Source organism: Artemia sp. Qi Xiang Cuo, chromosome 7 (genome assembly GCF_049724085.1).
Source record: "Artemia sp. Qi Xiang Cuo chromosome 7, ASM4972408v1, whole genome shotgun sequence".
NCBI classification, from domain to species: Eukaryota; Metazoa; Arthropoda; class Branchiopoda; order Anostraca; family Artemiidae; genus Artemia; species Artemia sp. Qi Xiang Cuo.
The window spans coordinates 17,820,197-17,837,200 of NC_142800.1; the positions used below are offsets into that span (position 1 = coordinate 17,820,197).

At 33.2% G+C, this 17,004-nt stretch overlaps 1 protein-coding gene across 2 annotated transcripts in view; it reads left to right on the forward strand.

Moving 5' to 3' along the window:
- The window catches only part of LOC148950016 (putative fatty acyl-CoA reductase CG5065), a 123,080-nt gene that overhangs the window by 59,090 nt on the left and 46,986 nt on the right, over positions 1–17,004 (forward strand). For both annotated transcript variants that reach the window (XM_089092075.1, XM_089092076.1), the window contains exons 2-3: positions 4,759–5,007; positions 8,651–8,796. In XM_089092075.1, coding sequence (XP_088948201.1) covers positions 4,759–5,007; positions 8,651–8,796 — 395 coding nt within the window. The remainder of the gene's footprint in view (positions 1–4,758; positions 5,008–8,650; positions 8,797–17,004) is intronic.

Consider the following 17,004-nt stretch of genomic DNA (forward strand, 5'->3'; position numbering starts at 1 on the left):
GTTTATATAGAAAGCGTTGTCGTAGAAACTTGAAAAATGGCTAATTCGGTTGGAAATTCAAAGGACTAGTGCCCTTTTTAATAGTCGATAATGATTGAAACTAACCCCCCTCTCACACCCACCTTTTCCCCAAACACATCCACTCAAAATTTCGAGATAGCCACTTTGTTCAACGAAGTTAAAGGGTCCTGGAATTATATCTTTGAGCAGGAAACCCCCCTCCCCACAGTCTTCAAGGCAAGTGTTGTAAGTTATGCCCTTGGGGCAAATGAGGTTTTTATAGAAAGTGTTGTCTTTAAAACTTGAAAAAAGGCTCATTCGATTGGAAATTCAAAGGGCTAGTGCCCTGTTTAGTAGTTAAAAGTAATTGGAGCGCAACTAACTCCCCTCTCACGCCCGCCATTCCCCCAAACACATGCAATTCTATATATATATATATATATATATATATATATATATATATATATATATACAACCTGAATTTTATTGCTGTTAATGGCCATGCGGTTGACGAGAGACCATTCCTGAACTCTATTCAAAAGAATTTTAGCAGAGGTGACGACGGATGGTAAATTAGGGCCGGTGATGAAAAAGTTGGTATAGTCAGCAAAAAATACTGGGTGAACTGATGGACCCAGGCCTGTAACCAAATCATTAATATAAAGGAGAAAAAGTATATATATACTATATACTATATACTCGTATATACTATACTATATATATATATATATATATATATATATATATATATATATATATATATATATATATATATATATATATATATATATATATATATATATATATATATATATATATATATATATATATATATATATATATATATATATATATATATATACAGCTTCATCCGGCGTTGCACTTCTATCTGGAACGATCTTCCTGGGGATATTATCCCTGCAAATCCCTGTGTTGACACCTTCAAAAGAAGGTTCAATAGACATTTAAAACCTCGAGGCCATTGAACGACGTAAATGAATAGCGGCATATCAGATACTTTGAAGTACCTGGCGCCGTGAATATTGGAATAAAAAAAAAAAAAAAAAAATCAAAACGGCCACCACTGCAGAAAATTAGGACGGTTTTAGCGCTTTTCAAGCAGCTTGGGACTAAACTGTCATAAAAACACTTGTTAAAAAAGTCAATGAATTCATTGCCAGTGTATGTCCCGGCAATCCATGAGGTAATATAAATATCAGAAACAATCCCAAATCAGAGATTGTACAACTACCAGAATAATCTGGTAATATTGCAACAAGCCTGTGGCTTTCTTCTGTGTTGAATAAAATAAAATAAAATAAATATTTTCTGTGCACTCTTTTAATGGTTTACAAAAAATATTTGTTTCCTTCTTAGCGAAAATATTGTCCCTAAAAATGGATTATGCATAAACTATTAAAATTATTATGTGTGTCAATATTTTTGTTGTCGTTTTTTATCTAGGTTCTGGTTTTCTTGAGATTCGCCTTGTTCTGGTTTACAACCTGTTAGAATATTTTAGAAGCTACTACGATAGAACTAATTATTGTGGTAGGTAGTTTTATATAGATAGGTGTGGATGCACGGTAGACAATAATTAAAAACCCTATCATTGAAACTAACAGTCCCATGTCGGGAACGAGAAGGGAAATCCATAGACTTGAAAAGCAAGGAAAGTGGCTGAAACCAGGATATTCTACCCCGAAAGAATTTTTATTCTTTTTTTTCCTCCGTAGCTTGCTGGGCACTTGAACATCATAGAGAGCTGTTTAAGGGCTCATATTAAAGGAAATTAACAATATGCAATTAATTTGTAATAAACAAAAAATAATATTTAAAGTAAATCAGTTTTTTACGAAAAGCTGCATTTTCGAATACAAGATGATGAATGACGTCATAACAGCAGGTTATAACCATAGATAACATAAAAAGTAAAACTTATAAGATGATTCTAATAACGTCAGCACCATCAGTATATAATGACGTCATGCCATAGATCTTAAATGGAAAAAAAGGAAACGTGAATAGTAAAAAAGTAAAGAAAAAATTAGACTATATGTCAGATGCATATGACTGTTACTATAAGATATTAGTTACTTTGTTATATAATGACTTAACTGAAATAATGCTACACAAAATCTACCTCGTTTCTAAATCTCTACTATTATTATATAAAATGCATAAATGTTTATAGTGTTTTAGCAACTTTTCTGCCTTTTGATTTGAAACTAGGAAAATACTTGCGAATTTTATATATTATATAAAGGATCGGTATAGTTCATTACAAATGAGGATTATGTAAGTTTCGTCAAAATCATAGTTGAAGAGATAGCTGAAACCTAGTACAGAACAAACCAAAGCGTATAGCAACTAAAAATTAATATAATGCAAGCATATTATGAAAAGTTGTGTTTTGGGGTATTATGCCATATTTGATTTGCTTAGCTGCCTGACTCTCTGAGGTTTGTCTCTTACTATTTAAACTAAGAAAAAGCCATTGCCTTTTTACTGGAGAAGGAGGATCGAAGGTCAAGTCAATCTGTTCTAAATAAAGAACGAATTAAGTGCATAGTATATTAATTAAGTGCATAGAAAACTACCAATAGGGTAGCCTATATATTGATACTTTCTTTTAGAATCATTAATGTTTACCTTTTCACTTCTTCATGGTTAAAAGATCCTGGAGTGTCAAACGACCTAGTAACATCAAGATATGTCTAGTCTAGCCAAGCTCTTTTCTAAAAGCATTCCTTACCAGTATTTTTCAAAGAAAAGAGCTTTTCTGAACTAGGGTCTGATTTCTGTTTTACCAGAACATACAAGAAAACAACACTGTCTAAGGCTCTATGCTGAGTTATTTATTTTTTGGTCATTTTCTGCTGTTTAACAGCACACGTTCTTTATTTTTGAAATTGGTCACGAACTTTTGTATTGGAATACATTATGTAAATAGGCGATCTTTCTCCTTAAAAAATGAATTATCGGTTTTTCACACTAATTTAAGACGTATATGGCTGTGTAAGTTTACAATTGACCAATTTAATGAATTAGTTTTCATTTTAGGTGTCCTTGGTACTTTAAGATTTACTTTAAAGAGTGGCTCGGGTACAAATGATAACCTTTGTAAGTTTTTCCTTATCATAGGAAGCGCAATAGCGCTGCCTAAGTAAAGAACGATATTGGAACAATGTATGATTTGTTTATTTTTTTCCATACCCGGGCACTTCGTATCGAAGGAGTTGTCGCAGAAACTTTGAATGTGCCATTTTCCAATCGAAATGAATGTGCATTGTCAGTTTAATATAAATATACTGATATTTAGTAATCAAAATGTTAATATTTTTTGATTTATTAAAGTTATAAAAGTAAAAAAAATTTTATTTTTTTAGTAAAGTGCCAATTTTGTTCTGGCCTTGGGAAGGCATAAAGGTTTTGAGCCCAACTTATGGTAATTTCTGCTCGTTTTGAGTTTGACTCGGTTATTTATTTTAATTTATGTTCGTTTTGGGTTTCATTTATTTATTGATGCTGATTTGTGGTAGTATCACGCTTGGTAGATTATTTGATTTTATCTTTGCTCATTTTTTGTTTAATGGAGTTCTTTACTTTTCTTTGAAAAACTTATTTTGTGGAAAAAGTTTTTTTAATCAATATCGGAAAAAGAACATAGAATCCAGTAGGGTAAAATCTTTTACGTCTAATACCACTTTTTTATTTTCCAAACTTCCGCCAATACGACTTTTTTACGTTTTTGATAAAAAATATATTATTTTGTGTGGGCTAAATAACATTTTTGATGTTCCTAAGAACAGATTTTTTTGAATGCTGAATCACCAGATGGTTTTTGTTCTTGTTATTGCTTCTGTGGTGCTTTGATTATATGTATATTCTTTTTTTGGGGTCTCTCTAGAAATTTCAGAATTTTTTTAGAGTCCTTTTGGTTGTTTCCAGAAATGTTGTTTGATTTTTCATCTTAAGAGAATATCTGTGCAAAGGAAAGGGCTATTTTATAGCCATTCTTTTTTTTCGGCACTATTAAGATCATAAGATTTCATAGCCATTATCTTAAAGTTTTTAGAGGGACTATTAGTTTCTAGCATTTAAAGGTTAAATATTTTAGACTTTACAGAGTAAATTAGTTCTTTTAGGATCGTTATGCTCTTTTTTAGGTTTCTATTTTTGTTTGCGCAAATCTTTTCATAAACATGTCTATACATCTTATTTAGCTATTTACAAAACGAACTGTATGCTGGTGATTTAAGTAACCATTGACTTTTTCTATTTTGTGTTTTGCTGAAGTGACACGAGGTATTATGGATTTATTTTTGTTTTTTTCGTCACGATGCTTATTTTTTATATTTTAAATCTTGAAAGTTAAATGTACAGCAACATAAATTTGAGCATGTCTATGTATAGTTTTGAAGATTCTTTGAAACAATGTCTTGATGTGTGCTTGCCCAGCTCTGGGAATGCTTGCCCACTCTAAAAAGTTAAACAGAATGCCCCCATTCAAATGAAAGCCCATTTCTTATCAATTTACCACCATGAACAAGATTCAGTTCAAAACCCTCAGCAGTCAAATATACAAAAAAACTATAAAAAATTTATTTTCATACCGATATCTTTGGGGTATAAAGGATTAGTACAAAGACTTACCTTTCTAAAGCTTCACTTATGATGTTATGCTGGAAACCCTCGTCTATTTATCGTCACGCCTTTTAATTGCGAATTATTAACTCAAAATCATATGTTTTTCAGGCGTTTGACAATATACGACAAAACCATCCAGATTTTCTTAGCAAAGTTATTCCAGTTTCTGGAGATATTTCCAGAGATGAACTTGGAATATCTCCCCAAGATTTGCAGATGATGTCTGAGACCGTTTCGATCGCCTTTCATTCTGCTGCCATAGTGCGTTTTGATGAACCGTTGAAGAGCGCTATTGAGCTTAATGTTAAAGGAGTCAAGCGAATGATTTCTGTTTGTAAGAAGTTGGGAAATCTGGAGGTAAGGAGATTTGTAATACTCCTATCGTTACTGTATTTATGTAGCACTCCAATCTTAATGAACTCTTGGTTAGAAAATTTTCAGGTCAGATAGATGTTTACAACAGCATGCAAACAAGCAATTGGGAGTGAGCTAAATCCCCCAGGGCTAACTCCAACATTTGTAAGAAATTAGAAAATTTGGAGACAAGACAAATTTCCTTCCGGAGAAATGGATTAAAAATCCATAGTCTGGATTGTGAATATGCTGCTCCACTAACAACATAAAATCTAGGTCTAGCGTCAGTCCGAAGTATGCAGAAGCAGTAAGATAAACAAAATAACCTGACTTTTAAATGATCTGACACTGACTGTGTCATTTTAAATGAATTGATGACAGATGTGTGGCTCATTAGTTCTATTTTTGTCGTGACTCTTAGGTGAAAGATAAGTAGCCCAAACCAGACAAGGCACACAAAGCACTGTGTCTGAAAATTCCCCGTAAGCTACCAAAAAGTTCCCTGCGAGCTATCAGAAGCTCGTGATCGATGGTTCGGCAGTCTTTGATCTAAATCCTGAAATGGCGTTTCACTGAAAATAAGGTTTTTGGGTTCATAATCTTTATTATAAGTTCGACAGTTTGGTACGAAATAAAATTGAGGATTTGAATTATGGTTATTGTCTGGTCTTGGGCCTTGGGTTACAGATTTCTAAATTTTGCTGTTGCATAGTTTACAATTCGACAGTCTAGGTTTATAAGCGGGTTTTATAAATTTCTATGCTCTACTGATATTTTAAAACTTTTTTCAAGAATCTGGTTTGTCAGTGAAAAAGGTCCAAAGTATTTTATAATTCCCTCTCACTTTAAGCGTAATGAGGGGGGCTACCATTTCTTATATTTAGGGTTGTAAAATTGAAGATAAAATTTCTGTTTACATCGGTATAGAAACATCGCTGTAGACAGGTGACTTGCTAAATCCTTAAAGGCTGACTCTGCAAATACAAATGAAAAAAGTGTGCCAAGTTCTGTTTTATAGTTAAGGTTAATCATGTTCAGACGTGTTACAGTCAAGCCCTGTAAACTTCGAGATAAAATATGATCCTTATGAGGTTTGTCCAAACCTCTTTTGATTCGAAGACTTTAGCTCACACAGTTTATCTATTTACTTGAGCAGCCGTTATGCAAAAATGAAAAGACATAGCAGGCACAAAGAATATGGAAAAGCACTAGATGCAAAACAAACAATTAAAAGCACAACAAGCCATATGGTGAAGTTTATGGTTCGTACCGATAATAACTTTTATAATCGAATTAAGCCAGATACTTAAAACGCAAGAAATACCTAAATTTAATAATAAACACCTACCAAAATAGAGTCAAATGGTCGGCATTTAGATCCCTTGTGTTTTCAGTATTCACAACGCTGAATATCACAGTTTACAAAATACTTTTGAAATTTGAAGACCGAATTCAGACGAATCTGTAAATAATAAACATGATGTTTTGCCAGAAAGACCTCAATTTTATTTCCTCAATTACAAATTTGCTGCCTGCTTCCTTACTTGAAAGTTGGAAATGTAGACGTTACTTGCGTAAATTTAGCAAAGAAAGGTTGACATGCGTTTCTAAGCTAAACTCAAAAAAATTAACTTACCCTAAGCACATCTTATGTTGCATTGGATGTGACTATATATATGATTCATATTAAAATTTAGGATTTGGAAAATAATGAAAGCATCTTTGAATCAAAACGAAAAGATCTTTAAAATGTTTTGCTACTTTTCCTAAAATCATTCCATCCAACTTCACATTTCACTGCTCTGGGAGCGTTCCTGTGAAGTTCTCATCTCTAAGTCTGTCAAAGCAGTAACTACCTGATAAATATTTATCTATTCTACAGTCTAACTTTAAATCAAGTATGGGTTTTTTTCGATCGTCATATTTACTTCTAACATTAATGACAGCACACTTTTGTGCTTGGGTCTGCTGTACCCATTCCTAGGATGCATATCCTAGGAACAAATACAATAATGCTAACGTATCAAATACAAAAAGTTACATAAATCAGGCACATAGATAACAAAACACAAGTTCCGTGCTTTCTTTTTCTTTTCTAAGTTTATTTTCTCTCTCACAATCTCCTTTTTTTGCGACTTTTTATCTTCCGTGGGAGATCCCTACATACAGGCAAGTTATTACACGGGTACGACTAAGGATCCAAGTTAAAAGGAATGGCAGGCAAGATCCTTCTAAAATACGAAAGCTGGAATTTTACGGAAGAACAAGACTACAAAACATCTTAAGAATAAAGCCATATATGATACTTCCAGTTTTTACCAGTCACTCTGTAAAGACATGCAAAGGGAAACATTTTTTGATAAAGCTGTTTTATCGAATATATATATATATATATATATATATATATATATATATATATATATATATATATATATATATATATATATATATATATATATAAAATATATATATATATATATATATATATATATATATATATATATATATATATATATATATATATATATATATATATATATATTGAAAAGTATCGAGTATCTTCCGCTAAGTTCCTGTGAAGTTCTCATCTCTAAGTCTGTCAAAGCAGTAACTACCTGATAAATTTTTATCCATTCTGCAGTCTGACTTTAAATCAAGTATGGGTTTTTTTCTGATCGTCATATTTACTTTCTAGCATTAATGACAGCACACTTTATATATGTATATATATATATATATATATATATATATATATATATATATATATATATATATATATATATATATATATATATATATATATATATATATATATATATATATATATATATATATATATATATATATATATATATATATATATATATATATATAACAAATGTTCTTGTACATTATTTACAGCTTGTATATTATATTCTTACATAATATTATTCTTCTGTATTCTTATATTAATGTATTTTATTATATTGTTTATGTGACATGAATATAAATATATCCTAGGAAATTAGTCAGCTTTGCTGGTTTTTTTTTTAGGAAAACCCAACTCTGTGGTCTTTTCTCCACTTGGCTTCGGGTATGCATATTGTGGACGCTGATTTTAGTCAGATTATATTTAAAAGTCCTCAATAGGAGTTTAGAAGATAATTTACTTTCTATGCTTTTTGAATTCAACCAGTTTTAAGTTCGATTTTTTGTGTTCTAGTTTTGAATTGTTGAATTTACTCTTCACTTCTCTGTGGATGATAGAGATTCCCTTCCATGAAAGAATTTGGATGGCTTATTTACAGTTATCTTTTTTCCTTTTTCAGATGACAGAAAATAGAAAAGACATAGATGATAATAATTTCAATTCAAAATTACTTAAGAATTTAGGAATTGTTTTCTATGGTGCAGTAATATTTGACATTCTTAGAATTCAAACAGAGGCATTAGAGAGAAGCGGAAAAATTATTTACTCATAGAGTAAATAATTAAAGACAGTTAAACAATACAGTTAAAGACAGGGCTTTACTTTGATTTGACTTACCCCAATGAGTCATAGCTGCACCTCAGTCTTAGGTTTTTCAAGTGTATATTTCTTTTCTTTTATAAAATTAAATCTGCACATTTTACTTTCCAGTAATACTTACATGAAAAATTGTTTCAGGTTTTGGTACATGTTTCAACTGCTTATGTAAATTCTACCCGAACAGAGTTGGATGAAACCATTTATAGACCTCTGAGTGATGTTGATAATTTAATATCCACGCTTGACTGGCTTGATGATCAGGCCGCAAATTCTATTACAAAAAGGTAGATTATTCCTCTTTTTATCTCATATAGACAGCTTTTATTTTTATTTTAGGTTAATATTTGATGTCCCCTGTTCCCTATTCGTTATATACCGAAAAAAGGATATCAAGTTTCCATTTAACTTAAATAAAATGCATGATATGTCATTAAGGCATCCATGATTACTATTGATTTGTAGCTCTTAAAAAAATTACCCTAGGCAACATACAAAGCCGTATCCCCGGGGGGGGGGTTTGGGGTTTAAACCTCCCCCCACCCCTGAAATAGTTGTCAGACTCGCAAAAAACGTAACGAAAATGAATATAAAGAGATTTAAATGCGTTTTTTAAGTATTTTTTGTACCCCCCCCCCCCGACAGAAATTCTTTTTTAACCCCTCCCCCCTGTAAAAATGCTAGATACAGCCCTTTCTTTTGATAAATCCAAAAGAAAAGGGCGTTCTGACATTGTCCAGAAAAATGAGTAAAGTTTTTCATTTTTCTTCCGTCAGGAATTTGTTATTTGCATAGAATCTAAATAAGACAAATCTTTCAAATAGATGTCGGCCACTTTGTGTCTAAATAGGCACAGATGCAGAGCAACAGGAACTGAAGAAATACCAGATAAAGGGTTAGAAGGGTCGAAGGAAGAGTCAAAAGATAATGTTGGAGGGGCAATATGGTGGGCAATTACGATGTACTTTGTAAAAGCTTGGTTTGGCCAAATTTTACTTTCAAAAATATTGAAATTATTTTGGATAGAACGCTGGATCAACTAACTTTTTCTAAACAGGCTGAACACTCCGGACAAGATCCTATGCATTGGTGCAGAACACTAAAAAAAATATAAAGACAAGAAGACAGGACCTAAGACGCAAGAAGACTTTTGACCAGTACGTTTTTAAATGGTTTTTTGTTAATCAGTGAAAAATTTTAGAAAAGTAGAAGCTATGCCACCTTTCGACAGCTAGAATCTGTTTCTACTCGTCTGAAGCAATTTGAACATTCTAATACATTTTTTTTTCTAGTCACAGGGATATTTATCAAGGGCCACAGTATTAAAGATATAAATTTAGAATGAGCGTATAAGGATTTTAGAAATACCAATTTCTATAATCAAGCATTTGTTTTTCTACCTCTATTAATTACTGATTTAATTATTTTTTCTAGTTCTATTTGCCAAGTGTTTGTTCAGTCTTGGCCTGTCCCTCAGTGAGGGCTGTCCCTAATTCGTATGTTATGTAACTAGTAGTGTGTGTATTATCCTCTCTTGCATATATTAATTAAAAAAAACTTTAAAGCAGAAATTAACATAAGTTGGGCTCAAAACCGCTATGCCTTCCTAAGGCCAGAACATAATTTGCCCTTTACTGGAAAAATATAAATATTTTTATTTTTATAACTTTAAAAAATCATATAATATTAACATTTTGATTACTAAAGATCAGTATATGTATATTAAACTGACAATGCACATTCATTTGCACTTTTTTCTTCAGTAAAGTGCAAATTATGTTCTGGCCTCAGGAAGGCATAGAGGTTTTGAGCCCAACTGATGTTAATTTCTGCTTGTTTTGAGTTTGACTCCGTTATTTATTGTAATATCTGTTCGTTTTGGGTTTCATTTATTTATCGATGCTGATTTATGGTAGTTTCACGCTTGGTAGGTTGTTTGATTTTATTTTTGCTCATTTTTTGTTTAATGGATTTCTTAACTTTTCTTTGAAAAACTTATTTTGTGGAAAGTTTTTTAATTAATTTCTGTTTGTTTTATATTGACATTAGCCTTTTCAGGGAAAACGAAAATAATACTTTAAATCTATTTGTTTTTTTTAAAGACTTTATTGGCCTGCTATTTGTATGCTGGAGAAAAGTTTTCAGCAATTTTTAACAGCATTCACCCTTTTAAAAATCTGGACACAAATAGTAGTGTTTAGTTTAGTTTCATACCTCCTCTAGTTGATCTGAAATGAAAAACTTGATACCATTCGCAAAACAATCTGTTTACTTACTTTGATAGCTTGGATACACTTATGCTATTTTGATTTGGTTAAATTTTAAGATCAGAAGTAGCCCCGAAAGTTTGAACATAATACCCTAAGTCGTTCTTGGGATACTGTTGAGATGCCTTATTGGGAATTAGCATTAACACAGTGTATTTTGATTTAATCTTAGGGCAACATTTAATTTTTAAACATAATGGGCAAATCGGAGAGTGGGCGTGGGAGGGGGATTAGTTGCCCTAATATCACTTTTTAATTAATTTCTGTTCTTTTTATATTGACATTAGCCTTCTCAGGGAAAACAAAAATAATACTTTAAATCTATTTGTTTTTTAAGACTTTATAGTTTGGCCTGCTATTTGTATGCTGGAGAAAATTTTTCAGAAATTTTTAACAATATTCACCCTTTTAAAAATCTGGACACAAATAGTAGTGTTTAATTTAGTTTCATACCTCCTCTAGTTGACCTGAAATAGAAAACTTGATACCAATCGCAAAAAAATCTGTTTACTTACTTTAATAGCTTGGATACACTTACGCTATTTTGATTTGGTAAAATTTTAAGAGCAGAAGTAGCCCCAAAAGTATGAACATAATACCCTAAGTCGTTCTTGGGATAATGTTGAGATGCCTTATTGGGAATTTGCATTAACACAGGGCATTTTGATTTAATCTTAAGGCAACATTTAATTTTTAAACATAATGAGCAAATGGGAGGGTGGGCGTGGGAGGGGGGTTAGTTGCCTTCAAATCACTTTCGACTATTAAAAAGGGCATTAGCCCTTTAAATTTCCAGTCGATTGAGCCCTTTTTCAAGTTTCTACGACAAAGGTTTCAATAAAAACTTATATGCCCCCAAGGTAAAACTTATAACCCTTGCTCTCAAGACTGCGGGGGAGTTTGCTGCTCAAAGGTATAATATCCTGAACTTCAAACTGCGTGGAACAAAATGGCTATCTCAAAATTTTGATTGGATGCGTTTGGGGAAATGGTAGGGGTGGAAGGGATGTTAGTTGCCTTGTAATCACTTTCGATTATTAAAAAGGGCACTAGCCATTTCAATTTCCAATCGAATTAGCCCTTTTTGAAGTTTCTACGACAACGTGTTCTATAAAAACCTTATATGCCCCCAGGCCATAACTTACAACGCTTTCCCTGGGGGCTCTGGGGGGGGGGGGGTTTGTCATCCTCAAAGACCTAATTTCCAGAACTTAGAACTATGTTGAATAAAATGGCTATCTCAAAATTTTGATAGGATGTATTTGGGGAAAAGGTGGGCGTGAGAGGGGGAGTTGCCCTCCAATCACTTTCGACTATTAAAAAGGGCACTATCTCTTTGAATATTCAATCGAATGAGCCTTTTATGAAGTTTCTACTACAACGCTTTCTATAAAAACCTTATATTCCCCCAGGGCATAACTTACAATCCTTGCCCTGAGGGCTCTGAGGGAGTGTCCTCCTCAAAACATAAATTTCTATGTGGAAATCTACTGCTCTGAACAAAATGGTTATCTCAAAATTTTGATGGGATGTGTTTCGGGAAATGGTGGGCATAGAAGAGGCGTTGGTTGCCTTCCAATCACTTTCAACTATCAAAAAGAGTACAAGCCAGTCCAATTTCCAATTGAATGAGCCCTTTTCGAAGTTTCTAAGACAACTTCGTCCATATGAAGTGCCCTGGTCTAAGGGAAAAAAAATTATAAATAATACATTGTGCCAACATCGTTCTTCTATGCCCCCAGGGCATAACTTAAAATCCTTGCCCTTAGGGTTGTGGGGGAGTTTCCTCCTCAAAAATATATTTTCTATCTGAAAATCAACTACTGTTAACAAAATGGTCATTTCAAAATTTTGATTGCAAGTGTTTTGGGAAATGGTGGGCGTGGAAGGGGTATTAGTTGCCTTCCAATCACTTTTGACTATTAAAAGGGCACTAGCCCTTTGAATATTCAATCGAATGAGCCTTTTCTGAAGTTTCTACGACAATGCTTTCTATAAAAACCTTATATGCCCCAAGGGCATAACTTACAACCCTTGCCCTTAGGGCTCTGAGGGAGTGTCCTCCTCAATAACATAAATTTCTATGTGGAAATCCACTGCTATGAACAAAATGTTTATCTCAAAATTTGGATTGGATTTGTTTCGGGAAATGGTGGGCATAGAAGAGGCGTTGGTTGCCTTCCAATCACTTTCAACTATTAAAAAGAGAACAAGCCAGTCCAATTTCCAATTGAATGAGCGCTTTTCGAAGTTTCTACAACAACTTCTTCGATATGAAGTGCCCTGGTCTAAAAGAAAAAAATTATAAAAAATACATTGTGCCAACATCGTTCTTTTGTGTCCCCAAGGCATAACTTAAAATCCTTGCCCTTAGGGTTGTGGGGGAGTTTCCTCCTCAAAAACATATTTTCTATCTGAAAATCAACTACGGTTAACAAAATGGTCATTTAAAAATTTTGATTGGATGTGTTTGGGGAAGTCGTGGGCGGGGAAGGGGTGTTAGTTGCCTTCCAATCCCTTTCGACTATCAAAAAGGGTACAAGTCACTCCAATTTCCAGTCGAATAAGCCCTTTTCGAAGTTTCTACGACAACTCGTTCGATACGAAGTGCCCTGGTATGGAAAAAAAATACATTGTGCCAACACCGTTTTTTACTTAGGCAGTGCGATTGCGCTGCCTATGATATTATCTAATTTTTATCTTGTAATCATTTATATCAATATATCTTTGTGTATCATATCTAGCCCGCTAACGTCATTTAAGAAGATTAATAATATCTGACTTAAATATTTGCTTTTTAAAAATTGTGCATAACACTTTCAAGAAGATAGATGCTATTTTTCTTTTTTTTCATTAATGTAAGTATATTCTAAAAAGTACGTTGTCTCGGATGCTTTGGTCGAAGTCGAACGTCCAGTTTAGACCCTGGCGCCGCGCCGATGAGGGAAGACCGGCGACGGCAGGGCAAAAAACAGCACGCCGGGCAGCGCCGCCGGTAAGATGTCAGCGGCACGCCGCCGGCACGATCAATGTTGACCGCAAACATTAATGTTTTCATCAGTCTTTCTCAAGTCACAGCTTAAATTTACAACAGATTTGAGCCTATTCATGAGTTCAAAAATTCACAAGTCGCTGGTTGGAAACTGGTCTTCTTCGTTATTCATCAAGAGAAGTAGAAATCTGGTAGAAACGAAATGGCTGTGGCGTTTCAGAACCCTTGCATAATACGAGTAGTTGAAGTATCTATTAGCTATGTATTCTTAACATAAATAATTATCAAAATTAGTAGGCATATAAAACTTCAAATACCGCATCACAAAATTCGTCAGTTATCTGGGTAAAAACTTTGAATATAACTTTGAACTTAAAAGCTTATTTTTTTCATAATGCCCTTTGCCTATATCTGTTTTGTCACTTTTAAAACAGTTGAAATGGGTGACTTTGATATTGATTGTTTTTTTTTTTGCGCTTTTTGATTCCTAAGAAGCCTTCTTGTATTAAAAACTGGTTTTTAATTACAATTTAAAAAAATGTATTTAAAGTTGTTTTTGGCTTTTTTATAGAATATATGTAATGTAGGCTAAGGCTGAACTTCTGCTTTTTTATCGCTTTTGGCTGCTCTTTTGGATATTATTCATTTTTTCTTTTGGGGATTCATTCCAAATTATAAACTGATCAATACCTAATATCATTCAAATTATAAACTGTGTCTAAAAGGAGTATATTTTTCATCATGTAATTGAAAAATACATGATGAACACTTCACATGAGAACACTTCAATTACAATAACACAAAAAACACTTAATAGTTTATTCGCTATGAAGAAAAATTAAGTGCCAGCTATTTTCTTAGGTAAAAAATGAAAAGCTCGTCCGTTTTAAGTGTAATTAAATGAAATAATATGCAGACTGAAGTAGCTCCCGGAAGATGTTGAAATGTTCATCCTAGTTCGTCACTTTTAATCCAAGCAAAATGTTAGGACACTTAGTATCAGTTATTGAGTTTAACCTTTGATTTCCAAATGCTCACAAGAATTACCAAATTTAAGAAAGTCGCAGCAATAAGTCACCTGTGGTCAAACTACTTAGACTCCTCTTTGGTCCCCACCCAGGCTCAAAGCTTCTGCTATGGTCATTTCCATGGATATCTCCAAAGACTTTCTTTTTAAAATATCTTTCAAGCGTAGTTAGGGGTATTTAGCGGTTTTTGCTTTTCTTCAAAGCTTTGAAAAAAGTGTTATAATATTCCAAATGTTACATTTGTGTATATTTTTGGTAATCATTTGTGGGGTTATTGAATTTTCTAAACCACTGTAGATACGTAAGAACGTTGCAACATCTAGTACCCCGAGGTCATAAGACTGTCAAAGACTCCTCCCTGAACCTCCCAAATTGAAAGCTTTTATTATGACCTGGCCTTTTAATGTAACTTGGGCACTGGACCAAGGGCACCATTGTTACTCGAGCGCAAGGTTAGGTGGGGATGTCGATATCGCTTTCGTCACACCAATTCGTTTTAGTGTGAATCTGCCTGGTACATATGAATGAATGTTTTCAAAGTAAACCCGTTTCATCAATAAGAAAAAAAACGGATTGGACGCATATGTCCCATTCCCTTTGGATGATAAAACCAAACAAATACTGTATCCAGTGTAACTCACGAAAATCTTGTTAATTTTGTCGACTTTTCAACTTTTGAGCATCACTGCTTTCAATAAAAAAATCAAGCTACTATCACTTAAGTATAATGACCCCCTATGCCCCCCTTATGGATACCATCTCGATAGGATCCCAGCTCAGCTTTAAATACAAAAAAAAATAATTAGCTTATTGGCACGCCGGCTTTAAAAAAAATTGAGGTATTATCATTTAAATATGATAGCTCAATACCCCCCTCCCCCCTCTGGAGACCACCTTGATAGGATGACGTCTCTTCTTTAAATTTAAAAAAATGAACTTTTTGGGATCCCTGCTTTCAATAAATAACATTTCGAGCTATTATCATTTAAATATAATACCTCCCTAGCCCCCCCCCCCCTCTGGATACCACCTTGATAGGATACCGTCTCATCTTTCATTACAAAAATAATTTACTGAATAATTAACTAGGTCACTATATGGTTAAAACAAACACGCAAAATAATGTTAAACAGCTTAGTGTTCCTTGAAAAAAAAATTGAGGATATGATTAAAGGGGTACAAAGACAACAACAAAATTTCAAAATTATTTAGATATACCTCAAATTATTGGAAAACTGAGTGATAGATTCGCCATGGCATTCCATAAGATCCACAGAATCGAATTAAAAGGGATTACACACAAAAGCCAAATAAGGCCAGTAGCCTATGAGAAATCACAAAATACCCAAGACAATGAACAAGTCCCAATGGGGGGCCCTTGGTCTATCACAGTATTTCAGTTGTTTCCCAGGGAATTTAATATCATTGTCTTGTTTCCCCTTTAAATGAAAAAAAATAATAGTGTTCTTGCCATCCCTGTTTTAAATGAAAAAAGATAATGTAGTATCATTTTAAAATGATAGCTCCCTATCCCCCTCCCCTATATGCAATAATTTACAATTTATTTATGAATCATATTTTTGGGGTAGCTTCCGGTTCAATCTTTAATTCCCCAACCTTGTACATAGCTTATTCTATAGCTAAATTTTGTCTCAACCGAAGGCTGTTTTTTTTTGGGGGGGGGGGGGTAAAAATGGCCCAGAAAGAAAATTGTATTTTCTATCAGGCGCTAAATAATTGAGCATTAAGAATTAAGAAAATCTTACCTAAAAACAGCAAAAAAAAAAAATCTGCAAACTTACAATTCAGCTGTAGAAACAATCTGTCGGCTGTCAATTTCAAAATCCAATAAAAGGCTGAAGCTGTAAAGTAGTGAATGCGTTCTATAATTCTATTCATCTTGAAAATAAGTTTCTTGATTACGAATGATGTAAGAAATAGCGATTGGGAAACTGCATTCGAAATGATTTAAACTTATTTCATAAAGACGATGCTTTTTTTTGTCAACAAATGACGAACTGTGTATATTGTAATATTTGCAATAGTATATTGCATCTGTCTGGTTTTTATGCAAAGTAACAGAAGAGACGAAAATTAATGAACAAGAGAGCAGTGAAGAATTATGGTATACAAAGTAATATTTGGCAGGGAATGTCACTGGTGATAAATCACTAGGGGTGGCACCGTGATTGCATGATTTTCGGGGAT